General features: G+C 37.0%; 1 protein-coding gene across 1 annotated transcript in view; it reads left to right on the top strand.

The window, feature by feature from the left end:
- The first annotated feature begins 5,021 nt into the window (after positions 1-5,021).
- TYR (tyrosinase) overlaps positions 5,022-20,188 on the top strand; it is a 51,933-nt gene continuing 36,766 nt past the window's right edge. The window contains exons 1-2 of the mRNA XM_016206730.2: positions 5,022-5,891; positions 14,797-15,013. Of these exons, the coding sequence (XP_016062216.1) occupies positions 5,073-5,891; positions 14,797-15,013 (1,036 nt within the window). The 5' untranslated portion in view covers positions 5,022-5,072. The remainder of the gene's footprint in view (positions 5,892-14,796; positions 15,014-20,188) is intronic.

Below are 20,188 nucleotides of genomic sequence, written 5' to 3'. Positions count from 1 at the left end.
TAAACTGTAGAGAGTGGACAGTTAGATATTTCCCCTTCGGCTCTACATATGCATATACATAAACACAATCATAACAATCATTACCCAACATATCATAATGTAGCTTGGTTGCTGACTACTAATTAGCTGAATATTGGGCAAAAAAGGTATCAATTTTTACCTTCAAAAGAAACATTTCAAATACATAAAACTCTAGAAGTCATCATGATAGTTAAAACAAATATATCGGTTATGTTTAGAGGTTGTTATGGCACCAAATCATTACTCTGAAAATCAGTCAAGAATGAGAAATCAAGTGCTCACCCTCCCTTTCTTGGACAGAATATGTGTCAGAGGGACCAAGTAGTTCATGAGGAAAGGTTATTCTTTACCAAAAAATTACAATAAATAAATGTGCATAAAATTACAAAGCTCACTGTTCTTGCATTTTTAATGAAACAATGGCTGTAGGAAACAATTATCAGTAAATAATAAAACCATGAGGTAAGAATCTGTCATAGAACTAGTAGATGAGATGGTCTGCATCATCTCAAAGCACTGATCAATTTCAAAAACTACTAATACTAGTGCAAAACCATGCAGTATGTGACTCCACTGCTTTTGAGTAAGTAATGCACAGCAGGACCTGGGAAGTAACTCTTAAAAAAAACAGTAAAAATGACCCTGAGTCTAATCAACTCTCTAGGCCTAATTCCCTAATTATAGAAAACGCAAAAGATTGTTACTGAAAAACCCATGAGATAACCCAACAGAAAATACAGGATAAAGAAACATGTCAAGTGATACCACAAGGATAAAATTAGGCAACCCTGAAAACTGGGAAAATTCTACAAGACAAAATCTGGTTTCTTCTATAAATAAATTGCATTTAAAAATAAGAAAAGAAACATAGATATTTAAAAACTTAAGAAATATACTAACTAAAAGCAAAGTAGAGACTTTGTTTGGATCTTGAAAAAACACACACTTTCAAGAGAATTGAAGTAAATTAAGCATAGATTTAAAAGCAGATGATATTAAGGAATTATTGTCCTCTCTGTTTGTCTGAGATGTTGTACTGCTATTGTGGTTATATTTTTAAGTCCTTAATTGTTAACTATGTATACTGAGATATTGTGGAGAAAATATGAGGTTTGTTTTAAAGTACTAAAGAATTTGTTTCTTTTTATTTTTGTGAGAGAGAAGAAACAATGCCTACAGAAAAATAATAGCTGTTGAATCTTGATTATGGGTGCATGCTAATTAATTAAATTATTTCTTTCTAGTTTGAGAATATTTAACTATTTCCATAGCAAAATTTATTTTTAAAATGGTAGCTATTCAAATGGAGCTGATTATGTTACTTATACTCAACACACTGTAGGTACTATTAAAATAGAGAGGAGGGCTAAAAGCAAAGCTAGAGAAGAATGTTTAAACTATCTTCAAGTAAATGGGCAAAGACAAATGATCAGAGTGAGGGAAAAGAGCAAGGTTAACCAGGTCAAACCAGTGAGTATGTGAATGATCAACGTAAATCTTAGAAAATAGAGGACAATTGTTTTGGGCTGGACTATACCTTAAATTCTCAAATTTAACATGTCTAAAATGAACCCATATTCAATTCCCACAAACAGTTTATCCTTGATTACTTCTTATTTTAGTTAATGACACAAGCCAGAAACCTAGACATCAACCCCAAATCTCTTTCCCCTTCACCTTTCACTCCTTGAATTCATCACCTATATATCTCTCAAATCCATCAAATCCATTCACTTCTAACGATCTTAGGGACCATCACTCTGGTTCAAGCCACATGATTTCTTGCCTGGATTATTCCAATAATCTCTAACAATTATTTCTACATTTACTCTTGCTCCCACCTCCATATCTATTGTCATCTCAGCAGCTTTAGTGGAATTTTTTAATTTGCACATGATTATTTCATAACTCTGCTTTAAACCTTTCAAGGACTATGATCTCATCTACATATATGCCTCCATACTTATATCACATCTCCGTAGCTTTGTGGGTTATAGCCATTATAAATGTCCTTAGGTTTCTTGAACATACCATTCTCCTTCCACTTTGGAGCCTTCGCATATGGTACCCCTTTCATCTGGAATGAGCTCACACCCACTGCTGTTCTCTTCACCAAACAGAGTTCTGCTAATCTTTCAGACATCACTTAAAATGTAACCCCAGAAAACCTTCCTTGACTATGCCTCATGAGATTAGATAGGTCCTTCTGCCATCTTACCTCAGAGCTGTTTGTCTTTTGTAGCAACTTAAAAAGTTATTTAACCAGGAAAAAAACTGTTTAAAATATATCTACATAGTTATAATTATTTAGAATTACTGAAATTAAAACATTATTTTTCGTAGACATGAACATGCTTCACCAGGGCAGAAACCTATCAGCTGTGCTTCCCATGGCATCCCCATCTCTCAGCATATGACTGATAATCAATGCTCAATAAATATTTGCACAGTATTTACTGAGCCCCTAATTCCAGTTAATAGAGTACTGCATTAACTGATGTACTGACTCATACAATAATCTTCCAGGAAAGAGTAGTACACACAAATTCTATAAACTAGAGACACCTAGAGAATGTACATGTAGAGTTCAGAGAGGAGCCAATCTAAATGGGGTTTGACAGTTAAGAAGTCTGTATTGACAGTAAGACATGTACAAATGGGCCAGAGGAGTTAGTGTTTATACATTATATATTTATATATATATATATATATATATATATATATACACACATACATACATATATATGTATTAATCCTCACCCAAGGATATTTTTCCATTGCTTTTCAGAGAGTGGAAGGGAAAAAGAGAGAGAAAAAAAAATCGATGTCAGAGAGACACATCAATTGGTTGCCTCTCGAAAGCACTGGACCAGAGCTGGGGATCAAACCTGCAGGGGAGGTACACGCCCTAGACTGGAATCAAACCTGAGACCCTTCAGTCCGTGGGCCAATGCTCTAACCACTGAGTCAAACCAGCTAGGGATAGTGACCTATATTTGAGAGTAATAGGAGATCTGTTAATTTTAAAAAATCAACCTTGTGAAAGAAATTAAGAGGACAAACGACATTTTAGCCCTTCCTCTGAGCACTCTCTGAAGATAAAGAAAACCGAGTGGGGAGAGTAGGCACAGAAGGCCAGGGGCGTGATGAAGGCTCTCTAAGTTATTCACTGAGAAGCCTGATTTTGGGGGGGGGGGGGGGGGGGGGTAAAAGCAAAATTCTTCATTAAATTGAACATGAGAAGTTGAAGTCTGTCTGCAAGTAGATGGAACAGAATTACAAAAGGCCCCATGTGGTTAAAAGTAATACAGAATCAAAACTCCCCAGGGACAAGAAATCCTGTTTTAATCTCTTTGTGGCTCTGAAAGGGGGAAGAAAAAAGATTAAGCCTCCTTGTGGAGATCATGTGATGACTTCCTGATCCCAGCCAGAGGCAGCATTTCCATGGAAACTTCTCTTCCTCTTCACCCACACACTACTCTTTCCAACTAGAAAGGCTGCTTTCAGTCTCCAGAGTTGCATGGAGGAGCCTTGATGTTTTTTCACAAGACAACGCCAGCAGAAAGGGAAGAGAGCAGACCAGGCTGACATTCCAAGGTCACCAGGATAGTGCTGACCTTTCTAGATCCCAGCACCGGAGAGCCCGGACCCTGCTGCTTCTGCAGAGCTTTCGCTTTTCTCACTTGTTCTTTATGTTCCTGGGACTGCCCAGCTCTGGGTATGGAGCAGGATAAGGAAGGAAGGCTCAGAGAGGCAAATATGATTTGACTACTCGCATCCCCTAATTCTTCAGCTCACCTTAGTTCAAACTACTTCGTTTTTAAGCCCCTCCATGGGGAGCCTATCTGCCCTGGATGCTCTGACTCTGCCCATGAAACACAGCTCCTACCTCTACAGTTTCTCCTGCCTGAAGTAGTGTCTTCATTCTCATGTGTCTTTCTACCTTATCCCCAGCAGTTAAGGTTTTATTCAAGGCACTCTCTAAATAAAATTGAACACTATTATAAAAAAACATGCAATTCTTTCAAGGATCCTCAGTTCATAAGATGTCCCTCCATTAAAAGTCTCATGTACTTATTATCTATACTGCTCATCTGAAAACTAGTGTGAGTGGTAAAATCACGTTTTTATTCATGCATTCTAACTTATCTAGCTCACTATACACCCAGAGAAAGAATTCCTGAGAGAATTTATATGATCAATAAATATTTGTAGGATGAATATAATAATCCTTCTTCATTCACTCACTAAACTGAAACCTTTGCAATGGTTACAACATTAAAACTAAAAAGAGTTCCCTTTGGAATGTTAACTAGTAGAAATTCCCCAAACAAGGCAGATCACTTACCTATCAAAGTGACCTATCCTTAGGAATAATTAGAAAGTGAGTGCTTAGAGAGCTAGCAAGCAGCCAAATGCATCAAGATAATCAGGGGGAGCAGCAGCAAGATTTTTTTTCTTCTGATACTTTATAGAAAATAAGTAAGCTGCAGTATAATAAGATATAAAAATAATCTTTAGGCTCTGAGAAGAGTCCTTTTTTTTTCTTTCAAAGATGACTTCTGCAAATGTTGTGGCCTATTTATGGTCTCTGAGAAACATCTACCTTACACCCATAATGCCTAAGATTTCCTGAGCTTTCTTAATAAGAGAAACTCTGTTACTGATACTACTTGTCACTTTCAAATTCAAATCATCATTAAATTCATAGTCAATTAACTGGGTTTACAGAGATCAGACATTCTTATTATTAATATTATTTATGATTATTCTAACCCTAAGAAACTGTGAACATTGAATACTGTTTCTCACTTTTAACACAGGCCTATCCCACTTGCAGGATACATGCCAACTCCAAAGAAGAGTCAGTCATGTGGATTTCAGAAGATGAAAGCTTAAGATGAAGACTGAGAGTGTTTGAGGCTGGAGGTGGGAGTGGTATTATATAGGACTTAGCCAAAACATGTGATAGTCACTGTAGGGGTAGCTGGAAGAGAAGTGTGTGGCTCAATTACGCAGCTCAAACAGACCTTGTGAGGACTAGAGGAAGAATGCTCCCTGCTGTGTTGTACTGCCTGCTGTGGAGTTTCCAGACCTCCCATGGCCATTTCCCTCGAGGCTGTGTGTCCTCCAAGAACCTGATGGAGAAGGAATGCTGCCCACCATGGAGGGGCGACGGGAGTCCCTGTGGCCAGCTCTCAGGCAGGGGTTCCTGTCAGGACATTGCTCTGTCCAATGCACCACTTGGGCCCCAATTCCCCTTCACAGGGGTGGATGACCGGGAGTCTTGGCCCTCTGTCTTTTATAACAGGACCTGCCAGTGCTCTGGTAACTTCATGGGATTCAACTGTGGAAACTGCAAGTTTGGCTTTTGGGGACCAAATTGCACAGAGAGGCGACTTTTGGTGAGAAGAAACATCTTCGATTTGAGTGTTCCAGAGAAGAATAAATTTCTTGCCTACCTCAATTTAGCAAAGCGTACTACCAGCCCAGACTACGTCATCCCCACAGGCACCTATGGCCAAATGAATAATGGGTCAACACCCATGTTTAGTGACATCAGCATTTACGACCACTTTGTCTGGGTGCACTATTATGTGTCGAGGGACACACTGCTTGGGGGGTCTGAAATCTGGAGAGACATTGACTTTGCTCATGAAGCCCCAGGTTTCCTGCCCTGGCACAGACTCTTCTTGTTGCTGTGGGAACGAGACATCCAGGAGCTGACAGGAGATGAGAACTTCACCATCCCATACTGGGACTGGAGAGATGCTGAAAACTGCGACATCTGCACAGATGACTACATGGGCGGGCACAACCCAGCAAACCCTAACCTTCTCAGCCCAGCGTCCTTCTTCTCCTCTTGGCAGGTAAGGTGAGCTGCACATACAATGTCAGAGCATAAAGGGACCTCAGTAAGCATGTCTTCAGGCAGGTCTGCACAAACCCCCCTCCTCTCTTCTGCCAAGAATAGAAAAGGTATCTTATTAAGAGCTCTCGGCATTCCTTGTATTTTTCCTTTAGAGCACTCTTCACAATTGTTTCATAGATATTTGTGCACTTATTCGTCTGATATCTTCTACTAGTTTCTAAGGTCTAATAAATAGAGTACCCTATCCGCCAGCACCTAGGATGGTGCCTGGCAAATGGTAAGGGCTTATTAAGTATTTGAAAGAATGGATAGATGAATATTTAGATAATTAAATAAATGATCTGCATCGGTGTTTCTGAAATTTTCTTCACAATGAAATCCATACAGAGCACATATTAAAAGTACAAATCCTGGCCTTATCCCAGACCCATTGATTAGAATCTTTAGTGGAGAGTCCTGAGGAAGCATTATTTACTAAATGCCTCTGATGATTATCATCATCAGGAAAATTGAGGGAATATTCTTTAGATTAAATCTTCTTTTTAAAAAATATATGAGAACCCTGAGGCTCAAACAGATAAATAATGAAAATAGCTAATATTTATTGAGCCTTGAGCATGTGTGAGAACCTGTTCCAAGTGTTTTTGCACATTAACTAATTTAATAGTTTCACTGAATTTCCCCAGTCTTAAATATCAAAAAACTGAAGTATAAAGATATTAGGTAACTTGTACAAAATCACAGAGCTAGTTAGTAGCAGAGACAAGATTTATTCTCCAATAGCTTGGCTTCATGACCACCCTATACTATTTCTAAAGACATGACTGCTACAGTGTCTTTAGCCAAAGGATCTGGCCCATTATGTTTTACTTTTTTCAATAGGCCGCAGAAGAAATTAGCTCCGCCCCCCCAAAGCGTGCATATTTTAGGAGTACAAGATAAAGGATTGCTATTTTGAAATTTAATTTCTATTTCTCCTATTTTGAATTTTTTACTCTGAATTAGGGGCAAAAGGTAACCAAAGAAATATGCTTCTAATTATTTATCATTTGAAACCCTAAGGTAGAAGGAATATTTCTGTTTGTATTCCAAACATTTCTATTATAGCTGTTTTGTCTAACAGTGCTTTATGGAACTGAGCCCAATATTTAAATAAGATGGGAAGAATCTTATATTTGTACTTTGTACTATGCATTTTTGAAATGTGGATGGCTTCCCATCTTCCCCCCCCACGCCCCCAGCACAAACTAAGTTCACACACTTTCCAAATGGAGCCTATTGAAGCTCATTGAAAAAATGGTCACTGTATAATATCTGGTGTCACTAATGTCAGCTATTTTCCAAGATTAATGAATGCATTTGTGCAGGAAAGGCTGGGAAAAAAAGGTGTTTGGGGAAAAAATCTATTCCAATAAGCCTTCAGACCTCCTGCCTTAATCTATAAAGTACAAAACTCTCATCTAGCTCTCACCATCTCTGTTACTGCATAAAATACTGCTAAGCTTGCATGCGGGATTTTCAGGCATTTATAATGTTCTCTGTAACTACACAGCTTCACTTGACCCAGAAGGTCTGGAGGATTAACTAAATTAGCAAAAGTTATAACATCCACACTGAAGCTTAATAGACAGATACTAATTAATATTTAATTACATGACATATATGCTACCTGGTGATACCCAGAATTATATTTGTAATTATTTTCAAATCATTTATTAATTATTGAATGGAAATGTCTTCCTTTTTTTGCCCTTCATTATTGTGGCCAGTTTTATTTCTATATAAAAATTATTGGGTTTAATAGGTAAGTAGTGGACTAAATTATTATAACATTAGGTTCAAGACAGTTCTATATTTAAACTGCTGTGTAGTAACTGCTGTTAAAAATGAAATTAGAAAGTAGGATGGATAAAGACCACTGAAGAAAACCAAGCAAATGATGGTTTAAATAAGGAAGGTGAAGTGAATGGACATTTGTATTCATCTACTGTGAGTGGTGTCACTGTGTGAAGTGACAGCAGAAACCAACTCTAGTTGGATCTTTCCATTCCTTCACACAATCCTTTAAAAATTAAGTTCATTTGTTTATATTGATTTAATTCAGTAGTTCTCAGCACCTAAATCATTTAGGGAGCTTAAAATAAAAAATAAAATAAAATAAATAAAATAAAGTAAAAATAAAATAAAATATAAAATATAAAATAAATAAATAAAATAATAAAATAAAATAAAATAATAATAAAATAAAATAAAATAAAATAATAAAATAAAATAAAATAAAATAAAATAAAATAAAGTAAAACTGCATGGGCTCCACCCATCTAACTTCTACCAGAAAATCATATTCAGTTGGTCCACTGTGAAGTCTAGGTGTCTGCATTTCAAAACCTTCTCATGTGATTGGAATGTGCAGCAAGCACTGAGAATCGCTGATTTAATTAACATGAGGTTGTTTTGGTATCGCTTCCATTTTACAAACTCAGGTTCTGTAATAAACATGCCGCTGGGTTAAATGCTTTTGCCAGAATTGAACACTCAAATCAAGAGCTGGCCTAGTTTGAGTGAGATGAAATCACAAAGCCTTCATACTAATTAACCTTCAAATCAGCTAGACTGATAGCCCCCTTAATACAGAGTCTCCATTTTTTCCCCTTGATTTCAGTTATTTTTTACTTGATCCTTCAATAGTATCTAGTATAGTGCCCACATTTTATAAAGGAAAATAAGCCCAAAAGGCAGGGTGATTTGTCCAAGGTCACAGAGGTGAGAGCTAAAGCCCAGTGCCTCTGACTCCAATGCTATTTTAAGTCAACCATGTTCCTAGTTAGACTCAGAAAGGATTGAATAAGCCACTAATTGATGGATGTAAAATTTGAGTTGCAGTCACTTTGACTCCCTTAAAAATCAATTGCACAGACAACTGGGACAGATACACTGATGTAGTCCTTTTCATTCATATTGCAATAAAAATATTCCACATCATTACTGAAGTAAAATTAACCCTAACCCTTTTGTTCTAGTATTATTACACTTTGTACAGATCTATACTGTAGCACCTATAACTCTTCAGTGCATGTAATTGCTTTTAAACCTATATTTGTCTACCAGATTGTCAGCTGCTCCAAGTTAGAGACCCTTTCTCATATACTTTTACATCCACACAGCCCAGGACCATGCTATATCATGAAATGGGCTTTATAAGCGTATGCTGAATGGGACAAAATTAAAACTCATAGAAATGTTAACTCCAATGCTAACAAACATTAAAAATGAAACCCTGCATGGCTGGATTTCTAGAACCTTACACAGTACTTCTTTTTTGTTTTTAATCCCCACCCAAGGATATTTTTTCCCATTGTTTTTCAGAGAGAGTGGAAGGGAGAGAGAGAGGGGTGGAGGAGAGAGAGAGGGAAGCATCAATGTGTCACAAATCAATTGGTTGCCTCCTTCAGGTGCCCCAGTGATGGAGCCTGCAACAGAGGTATGCGCCCTTGACCGGAATAGAACATGCACCCTAACCACTGAGCAAAACCGGCTAAGACACACCGTACTTCTTTATAGCAGGTATCCAAAGCTAAGGAGGATACAACAACGCCATTATAAGCAACAACTTACTCAAAATCTGGAAGAAGGCATTTAGTATAGTTCTCTCTGGGCTTCTATAGGTGTATGTGTTTGTGCATGAAATAAAAAGAGAGACCACACAATAAAGATCAAGCAAGTTGCAACATACCTGAGTTTATTTAGAGTGATTAATACTATTTCATGGTAGGTTTTTCTATTAAATGAATATATTAAAAAATCAGGTACTTAATATTAGTTTCCTTAGAAAGCTTATATTCAGAATTCACATCTTTTGTTGTTGTTGTTGTTCATTTATTTGTTTGTTTAGTGAAAAAAACTTTTCAAGTAAAAGCATGTTTGTCATCAACTAAAATAGCCCATTATTTTTGGAGATGGGGTGGATCTTAGTAATATTAAAGTACAAATACCTATGCTCAACACAATTAAAGCCAATGTTATGCAAGCAGCAGAAAAGCTAGCCATAAAAAGAAAAGGTAGATCAGAGGTAGCTGTCACGATGGATCAAAATAAAAAGAAAAAAACATTTCCTTCATGATAGACATGAGTGAAATGTAGCCAGGGAGCTCACTCAGGTGCAAAGACCATCATATGGAAGCAAACAGTGGGGGGAAAAAAAAAAGGTCACATTTTAGCAGACAGTCATGGGTTTTAGGTAACCATGGCAACAGCTCAATGAAATAACAGTTTCTCTTTTTTTCTTCATGAAAAAGATTTTGTGGAATGTCATATGTTTTACTTTTTTTTTTTCTGGATAAAACCTCTATTTCTTTAAATTTAAAAGAGCATTGTCTAGGTTCACCTTCTCCATTAATAAGTCTGCTTCTTCTATTTTCCTTTTTCATTTGACTTGGCACACTTGTTTTTCTCCCATTATATATTATAAATCACCTATGTTAAAATAGAAAAAGCACAAATCTTTGTCCAAAGTCTGCTGCCATAACCAGATGATAGTGGACAAGTTATTTAAAATCTTTGACCTTTGATTTTTTTCAACAACAAAAAAACTGGGGTACAATTATCATTTATGCTTGTTTTCTGTGTTAATGGAAATACTGAATGGAATAGAAAATAGAATAATATAGTGGAAAGGGTATATAAATATTTTGGTCATATAAACATGAGTTTCAGTAGAGTGTTGTAACTTACTTAGCTATAAGACCCCAGACAGGTTATTTATTCTGAGACCTTTATCTCTAAAATTAAAATAGCCCGGCTGGGCATGGCTCAGTGGTTGGGCATTGACCTAGGATCCAGGCGATCGGGGTTTGATTCCCGGTCAGGGCACATGCCCGGGTTGCAGGCTCGATCCCCAGTCAGGGGCGTGCAGGAGGTAGCTAATCAATGACTCTCTCATCATTGATGTTTCTATCTCTCTCTCCCTCTCCCTTCCTCTCTCTGAAATCAATAAAGATATATTTAAAATAATAATAATAACATATTGTAAAGAATTATTGTAAAGTGTTTTGATGAAATCTGACATGGTCTTTGAGTTCCATGTGTCGAAATTACTACTACAACATATATGATATATCAATGCTAGTTATTATAATAATGAATATTCAATCAGTATTATAGAACCAGAGTTAAAAATAACTTGGTGGCCTCCCCAATGGTCTTGTATTCGATAATAATTATAAGAGCTGTTATTATTAAACACTATATACCTGGCACTATATACTAAGTGCTTTACATGTTAGATTATTTAATCCTTCATAGAAAGTTGTTACAGTGCCCATTTACAAATGAAAAACCTCGATACTCAAAGAGCTTAAGTAGTTTGCCCAAGGTCATGTAGTTAATAAAGAGTCAATACTGGGAACCATGTCTTTCTGACTGTGATCTGCATGATCATAACATTAGTGTTAACAATTTATTCTACCCTGCCCTCCCTCTGTGTTGAATATAAAGACATGATTTGGGATTAAGTTTTTCAAATTATTTCTGGAACCGAGGTAGATTTCCTTTGTTACTAATACACCCAGTCATCTGAACACTTAGGCACTTGGCAGTTGGCATTTCAGCAAAAATAGTTCCATTCAAACCTCTCTAATTTAACCAAGTCTGCTGTAGGAGTCTTTTAGGCAGTAGGATCTTTTGAAAATATCAAGATGTTTTATATTCAAACTGGAATGAAAATGATCTCCTCTCTGTACCTGCCATGATGTCTAGTTAATCGACACTATAAAGGAATCTGATATATTACATTCAATACAAAAGTTACATTCACTTTATTCTAACATCCCTAAGTCGTCTGAGGCACTTATAAGTGTAGTGGATATAAGCTTTGGAATTAGAGGAATATGTATTCATTTTCTAGCTCTGGCTCTAAACATCCTATGACCTTAGAAAAGTTACCAAACTGCTTTAGCTCTTAATCATGCATGGAATAAAGGATTGAGGAATGTGTTTAAGTATGAAGAACACTAGAAACTGATATTTGGTAAGCCAGAATTGTGTTATTTCATATTATTTATTATATTATCAGTAAAATATATTAATCACATATTTGTTACTATTCATGTTAGATTTCTTTATTATTTTACATTACAGTTGAGAAAATTGAGATTTAGCAAGTCTAAATAACATATACTGCTAGTTAGTAGTTGAGCCAGAACTGAAGCTCATGTCCATCTCAATTTTAGAGTCCAATTCTTTTCCACCACACAATGCTTCAACTCATAAATGATTTCTTACTGACCAAAAATTAAAAGCTTCTCTAAGTTTTCTCATTTAACACAGTAGCAGCCATTCCTGGGGAACATGACTGAGTTCTAGTTGATTTAATTTGCTTTTACATTCCTATAGACTACAAATTCACTAGAGCAAGAGGCTGATAGAATTGTTTTGATTATTTTTAACTGTGGTGCAAACAGCTCACCAGGAAGTCTTTCACTTGTAAAATATTATTCTTGTACCTTTTCTGTTGTTTATAAAATGTTGTGTGTGTGTACAAAAAAAATCAGCAATATTAATGTGTGCTGTGAGATATCAGGATGCTGGTTAGAGGGGGTCGGGAGTGAAACAACCCAAGAGAGACATGAGGGAGACTTCTGGGGTCTCAGTATTTTTCTGTTTCTTGATCTGGGTCCTGGTTATATGGATGAATTCAAGTTTGTAAAAATTCATCTAATTGTACATTTTGAGTATATACATTATACTTCCACAAAAATTTTTAACGAGAAGTTCATTCATTTGTTCTGTTATGAAATTACTAACTATAACAGAGGGCTTTAGATTCTGCAGCCTGTTGTACTCTTCCACACTAAGCAATCAGTTTTCTCATCTTTAAAATCGGGATAAAAATCATATAAACCAACAAGGTGTGAATTTTAAAAAATGTTCACAGTGATGTCTTCCTCATGGTCTGTGACATAGTAGGGCCTCAATATATATTTGCTAAAAGTGATATATTTCTGTAAATACATTCTAAGGAAAAGGATGGTACCAATAACAGGGCTAGGGAAAAAGCGTGTTCAACACGTTTGTAGTGGAAGATACAGCGGTTTACCCTGACTTGTTTACTCATTCATGAAATATTTACTGAGAATTAACAATAATAATCATTTAAAAAGAAAGCTGGCCTGGCCAGGCGTGGCTCAGTGGTTGAGCGTCGGCCTAGGATCCAGGAGATCAAGATTCGATTCCCGGTCAGGGCACATGCCCGGGTTGCAGGCTCGATCCCCAGTCGGGGGCATGCAGGAGGCAGCCAATCAATGATTCTCTCATCGTTGATGTTTCTATCTACCTCTTTCCCTCTCCTTTCCTCTCTCTGAAATCAATAAAGATATATTTTAAAAATAAAAAAGTTGTCGTCATGGAGATTAATTTCCTAAAGGGAGTTGATACTGATTTTTTATCAGTGGAGACTACAGTGAGTAAAGTTTAAGTTTGACAGAGAAGAATATTACCTACTTGGTGGGCAGAGGTCTCCTACGGAAGTGTGTGCCTGCTGTGAAGAGTCACAATGATAGCAGGGAGGGTGCTGCCGCACTTGTGTTTTGATTTAGGATTGACATCTATCTACCTATTTGCTTTCATTGAATCCCTTTCATCAGTGAATTTAAGATGAAGAATTAATTTACATACCACTAAAAAAATTAATCTGCTGATTAAATTATAATGTGATATTATTAACCTTAGAATTTTTATTTTATGCTTATTAAAAGAGCTACTTTGGCCTTATTTAGTCAAGTATTTTTATCATAGTTTACTATTCCACCATATATAAATGAAACTATAAACAAAAAAATTCCATAAAGGATTCCTGCAACGTCTTCATATTTAGAGTCACACCCTTTAGAATCACTTTTTTAAGTCATAGTCTACAGTGTTTGTTTTTTCCAAAATATTGCCTTGGCCTTTGAAGATTAGGTAGGAATGTCAAATACATGACAAAAAACGGACGTCCTTAGACATGAACGAAGAGCATGTGATGGAGAGGCACATGTGATGCCCAAAGAGGAGCCTGTCAGAATTTAGCAGTAGGACCACATAATTTTAAGCAAATGGAGTACGGCTGTTGATTCGAGATATTCTCTGGAGGTAGAATTGACAATATTGGTTGATGGTATCAACACGAAAGACAAAAGCGAATAAAATCCAAACAGTAAATCACCAGTTTCTGGCTTAAACGTGGTAATTCATGGGCTTCTGGTTTGAGCTGCAGGATGGCTGGTGAGATGGGGAATGTAGGGAGAGGAATAGATTTGGGGTTTTTTATGTTACATTTGAGATGCATGTGAGCTAACACTGAAAAATGAAGTCGGACATGAATATACAGGCATAGCGTTCAGAGGAGTGGCTCTAGACTAGAGAGAGGAATGAGGGAGTTCTTATCATGTAGATGGCACAGAAGCCATGAAACTGGCTGTTATAGCCAGGGAAGATGCAGAAGGAGGTAAGAGAAGAGGGCACACCCCTGAACTCCAGGCCAGGCCTGGTTTTGTTGGCATAAAACCAGTGAAGTCACACAGCAGATAATGAACAAATGTTTGTCAATTCCTCATCAAATGAGTATTGGACAATTATATGAAGTAGTTATTATTATCCCATTTGATTGATAAGGCTGAGGGAATTTAACATGTTTTCTTAAGTAGACGCAAGAGTACAATTCTTTTCTAGATTTTAACTTTCGTGGTTTATTCTGCAACCCTCAGAAAGCTGCTTTCTTCAACAACTTACTTTCAATTATTAATCTCCTGATGATGAGAAATCAAAATATGGTAACCAGAAATTTCAACCTCTCTACCTTCCCCTTTGACTTTGAATTTGACTTAGAGGTGGCCACAACTCCTTTAACATCAAGGTGTTTTGCACAGATCATCTGTAGCAGATCAGAGGAGTACAACAGCCATCAGGCTTTATGCGACGGGCGTCCTGAGGGACCATTACTGCGCAACCCTGGAAACCATGACAAAGCCAGGACCCAGAGGCTCCCCTCCTCAGCTGATGTGGAATTTTGCCTAAGTTTGACCCAGTATGAATCCGGTACCATGGATAAAACTGCCAACTTCAGCTTTAGGAATACACTGGAAGGTAATCCTCTCCTTTTTCACTCACCTAAAGTTTCTTTTTTTTCTGAATTTATGTTTACAATCTCTTATACAACACCCTAAGCGCAGAAGAGTTTGAGAATTCAGAATTTTCTGAACTGAGTAAGGACATGAGGCATATATACATCGATGGCCAACCCTAGCAGAGTCTGGGCAGCACACCATAGTCCAACAGATTTATAACTCTTCAGAAAAATGTATGACTATACCCACTATGGCAATAAATGGAGACAATAAAAGGCAGCTTAATGGGAAATAAAATCAGGTCTTTCCACTAAGAGAATATTGATGCTAAACAAAATAATACATTTTCAGAACTTTTGGGCTTTTGGAATTATAAATACAGGACTATAGATCTATTATACTTTTCTAAGTTTTAGTATTTTAGCTAGTTTAAAATATTCTGGATACTAGGCTCTTTGAGGCAAGTCCATTCCTTTAGCTGTAATAAGAATAAAACCCACATACAGGGGTTAGTCGGTATTCCATTATACCTGAACAGTCTTTGCTTCATCACAGATTTCCTTTCATCGTGCCTACTTACTTCTCCTGCAGAGCTCTCCATCTTCCTTGCATCTTGCCTCCAGCACGTGTTCATTCTCTGCTCAAGTCTGTCCCTGCCACGAGATCCATCCCCTTCACCTCAATTTACATTATGGAAACAAACCTACAAACAAAACAAACCAAGAAAAAAAACAAGTTAGCTCAAGGCACAGATTTAACTGGAGGTTTGCAAAGACATCAGGTACTGACCTGTGGCAAGACAAACAACTCAGAATTTGAGCTAGACGGCCCACCTCCTGGAACTCTGGCACCCTACCATGGAGACAAAACTTTGCTCTCTTTCCTTATTTTTTTGCCCTAATTTTTTGCTTTGTTTTGTTTTCTTGTCCCTGTGGTTGTTGTTTTATCCTTTAACTTCTGTTGCTGAACAATGCAGAGTAGTTTCCCTGTCTCTTTCATTTCCGTGCATCCTTCCAATCTATAACTCTGGGCCTTATGCTCCCTCAGAAGCAATTTAAACAGGGAGAATATCACCCGGAAGAGGAATCCTGGTGCCAGCTGTTAAAATAAAAAGTATGATTATGTTCCTAAAGTAATATGAATGACTAACGCTTTCCAAGTAATTACTATGCGCAAGGCACTGTGCCAAACATTTGTATAGTACTGTCTCACTTAATCCTTACAACCCCCCTTTGAGGAAGATGGTGTCATTATTTCCAGTTTAAACGGATAAGCAATATTAAGTGATTTGGCTACCATCACTCATTTGGTAAGTGGCAGAGCTCAATCTCTTCCTAGACTTTTCAAGCGCCCAAATCCAAGAGTCCTTTCAATTATACTCTGACGACCCAGAGTGTGCCAAGTTTCTTGAAGGTGGATGAGATAGTGCTGGTCCTTCAGTAAGATCATATTGGAAGGCAATGCATGGTGCCCAGATGCCAGTCACAAGGTGAGACAAAGGCACACATGCACATTAACAGTCACCATCTGGGAGGACTGGGTATCCTCATGGACCGTGCAGGGTTTAACAGGACCACAAATGCTGATTTAATGACATTGCATAAAGGGGCTCCACACTTAAAGGAATGGGAGTAATTTACAGGTTTTTCAGGTAGATTTTCTATCAGTGAAAAAGCATGAATGTTGTTATTAAGGAACATAGGCTGGTCACAGAAATAAGGTAGGGGAGCCTCACTTCTCTGGGCCTCAAATCAAAAAAAGAAAAGTGGCTTGAGCCATGTCAACTTTACCAAGGGCTTTCATATGAGTTTCTAATGCACAGAGATGAGTAGAGAACATCGTTTGTTGCAAATAATTTGTTATCACTAATAAATTATTTGTGCATTCTTTTTTTCTTTTCTAATAATTTATTCTCATTCACACATATCAAGTATGCTTTCCTGAGGAGAAGAGAAAAGGCACAGTATAGCACATTATCTGGCATATGATATGTGTTCAATAAGTACTGATAACTGAATACATAAGTAATATCTAAGGTACTTCAAATTTAATCCAATTCACTGTTTAGCTTACATATATTTGTTGTATGAAGTCAATGTACTTGTAGGAAAATGTTAGAAAACATTGATTTGATCCAACAAGAGCTTTTCCTGACCAGGGACACATTCTTTACTCTTTTCTTTAAACACTGATTCAGAAATAATTTTAAGCTTACAGAAAAATTGCACCAATAAAAACAGTACAAAAACACTCACACAGAGTCAAAAAACATTACAGATTCACTTACTGTTTACATTTTATCTTGTTTGCTTTCTTCCTGTCTTCCAATCTGAACTATTTGAGAAAAGTTACATAGATGAGAATAGAATCCTTTACCCCTGGACATTTCAGTGTGTTTTCCCTTAGAACAGGAATATTCTCTTATGTAACCACAGAATAGTTATCAACTTCAGTAAATTCTAATCCAATATTTATATTCTAATTTTTTCAACAGACCAAATAATATCCATATAGCACTCTTCCTCTCTATAACAGGATCCTGTCTAGGGTCAGGTAGTATTTAGTTGTCATGCTCATTAGGCTTCTTTAATCTGAAATATTCCCACAGCCTTTTTTTTTTTTTTTTAACGAGATTGACATTTTGGGAAGAACAGTTCCTTCCCCCATTTAAAAATATAATCTTCTTCGGTTTGAGTTTGTCTATTTCCTCATGGATTCAGATAATGTGTTCTTAGCCAGAATTCTACTCAAGTGATCTTGTGTCTTTCTCAGAGGGCGTCACATCTGGAAGCACATGATGACCAACTATCTCACATTGGTGATTCTAATCTGATCATTTGCTCCAGTGTGGTCCAATTTCCCCTTTCCAATTAATAAATTGACTACATAGAGACAATTTTTAAGACTATGTAAACGTCCTGCTTCTCATCACAATTTTCTCCTGCAGTTACCATCCATCATCAATGGTTACAAAATGATGACAGTCGAATTTTAGCACTCCTTTTACTTAATTAGCCAACACTTTAGGATTCTACTGCTAGCAAGAGCCCACCCTTCCTTCCTCCCTGCCTTCGTTCCTTCCTATCTTATGGAGTAAAGACTTTCAATTTTTTCAATGGTATATAATTCCTGAAGGTGAATAATTATCTTGGTGCTCAAATGGTCCCAGATTTCACCTGTGAGCGCACCGTCAAGCTAGTTCTTACGTTTCTGTTTTATATTCCCATCATTTTGTTTAGTACTTTCTTCTTGGTATAACAAAATATTTTAGAGTCATCTTGTGCCTACACTGACCCAGGCCTGAAATCAGCCGTATCTCCAAGAAATATTTATTCCTTTCAGTGGGGAAGGATATTAGAGACAAAGATCTGGGAGTAAGTTCTGCTTGTCAGAGACACACATTTGATCTTGAAACCCAGATAGAGTGGGGGTGTGGGATGACTTGGACTACAAGGAGTGCTCAAGAGAACATAGCTGTGAGGAGAGCAGGACTGGAGAAGCAGGAGCACAGGCAAACACTGCACTCTGCTGTCTCAACAAAGGCAAGTGGAACTGAATGATTGGTTTTGGTTGAACCTCACCATTACTGCTGCCCTTTTTAATTCTGGGCCATGTGAGCCGTGCATAATGTACATCCCATAGAAAAAATTCTCACAGCTAGTCCTGGGGTGGAGGAGCTATTGTGTTTTCATCTACTGAAGTTATTTATGTATCCTCAGTTTTCCTCTTAGATTTATTGCTGAAATAAATACTGAAGATGTACAATTTACAAATTGTGTAAAAGAGACATGTTTTTAGATAAAGCAAACAAAAATAAGCATGTATTATAAAAGGTAGTCTTCTGATTAAGCTAAATAGTTGGGCCCCATGGAGTATGGGTTATTAGAGTCAAAGAATCTTCTCGTGTACAAATCTCTGACTACCTATGGTGTCTTGTACTTCAGTTGTAACAGCACTAATTCAAAATTAGCACTACTGTGTGTTAGGGAGTGGAGTGGGCTGGAAGTATAGTGAAGTGATTAAAGGCAATCTAACCAACTGAAATTTGATTCAAATGCCACCATTTCTTGGATGTGTTACAAGTTACTTACTTCTGAGTTAGTTTCATCATCTCTAAAATGTGGAAAAGAAAAATAACATAACATTTCTTCAATAAATAGCTGCTTATTATTATGTTAAGCTGGAATTAGTTATTGACAGCCAGTTATCAGTCATTAATTTTCATTAGAAACCAGGTATAGGCTTGGTCCTAAGAAGACAGATCACGATGGGCTAGTTGTAGTGGAAAACCAGAGAAGGGGAAGGATGAAAAAGAAAAATTCTTGAGATACACCCAGAGGTAGATGACATTTTTTGGAGATAAACAGCTTTTGGAAGGAATTCCCCCAAACAAGGAGACAACAAGAGCAAAAGAAAGAAAATGCAGGAACAAGGAACAACTCTAATTTAATGGCATGTTTCTAACCCAAAGAGCAGTGCAACTTAGGATCATAGAAACTTGTAATTGGAAGACACTTATCAATGTATTCAGTCCAACATCCCATACTATGCTGAGATGCCCAATATAGTGCATCCCTATGTGGCCATTCAAGGACTGGGATCATGAGAGAGAAGAGGAAGTTCCTTAGGTAGAGAAAAATCTAATTTAAAGAGCCCTTCATAATTCTGATGGTGCAGGAAATTATGAAAGTACAAATACATACAAAGATGACTATTACACAATTTCTGACCTCAAGGAGCTCACCATCTAATGAGGAAACACCACATGAACATGGGGAAAATACAATATAATGGTCAGTAAAAATTGAGTTAAGAACCATATTTCCCAAGGTGAAAATCGAACTGAATCTTGAAACATCAACAATTTCTCACCAATGAGAGAAGAGAGGGAAAGGCATTTCCAGCAGAGGGAGCAACATACGTAGTGGAATAGAACTGTGCAAGTATGAAGCTAGTTACCAAAAAATGAAAAGTTGTATATGGCTAGAATATTAAGTTTGTAGTGGGAAATAACAAGAGGTATAAAGAGTTCACAATACACTATGCATATCAGTGTTTCTTAATTTTCTCTCGAGGAAAAAATATATAGGACCCCAAGTACAGGTCCACCCATCCCTACAGAATGAAGAAACTGAAGTCTGTTCTGTGTAAATGTCTTTCATAGCTTCCCTGTAACAGAGATATATTTGAAAAC

This window comes from Miniopterus natalensis, chromosome 11 (genome assembly GCF_054644295.1).
Source record: "Miniopterus natalensis isolate mMinNat1 chromosome 11, mMinNat1.hap1, whole genome shotgun sequence".
Taxonomy (NCBI): Eukaryota; Metazoa; Chordata; class Mammalia; order Chiroptera; family Miniopteridae; genus Miniopterus; species Miniopterus natalensis.
Note: the sequence above shows the minus strand (reverse complement) of the source record. Positions and strands in the feature narration are given on the sequence as shown.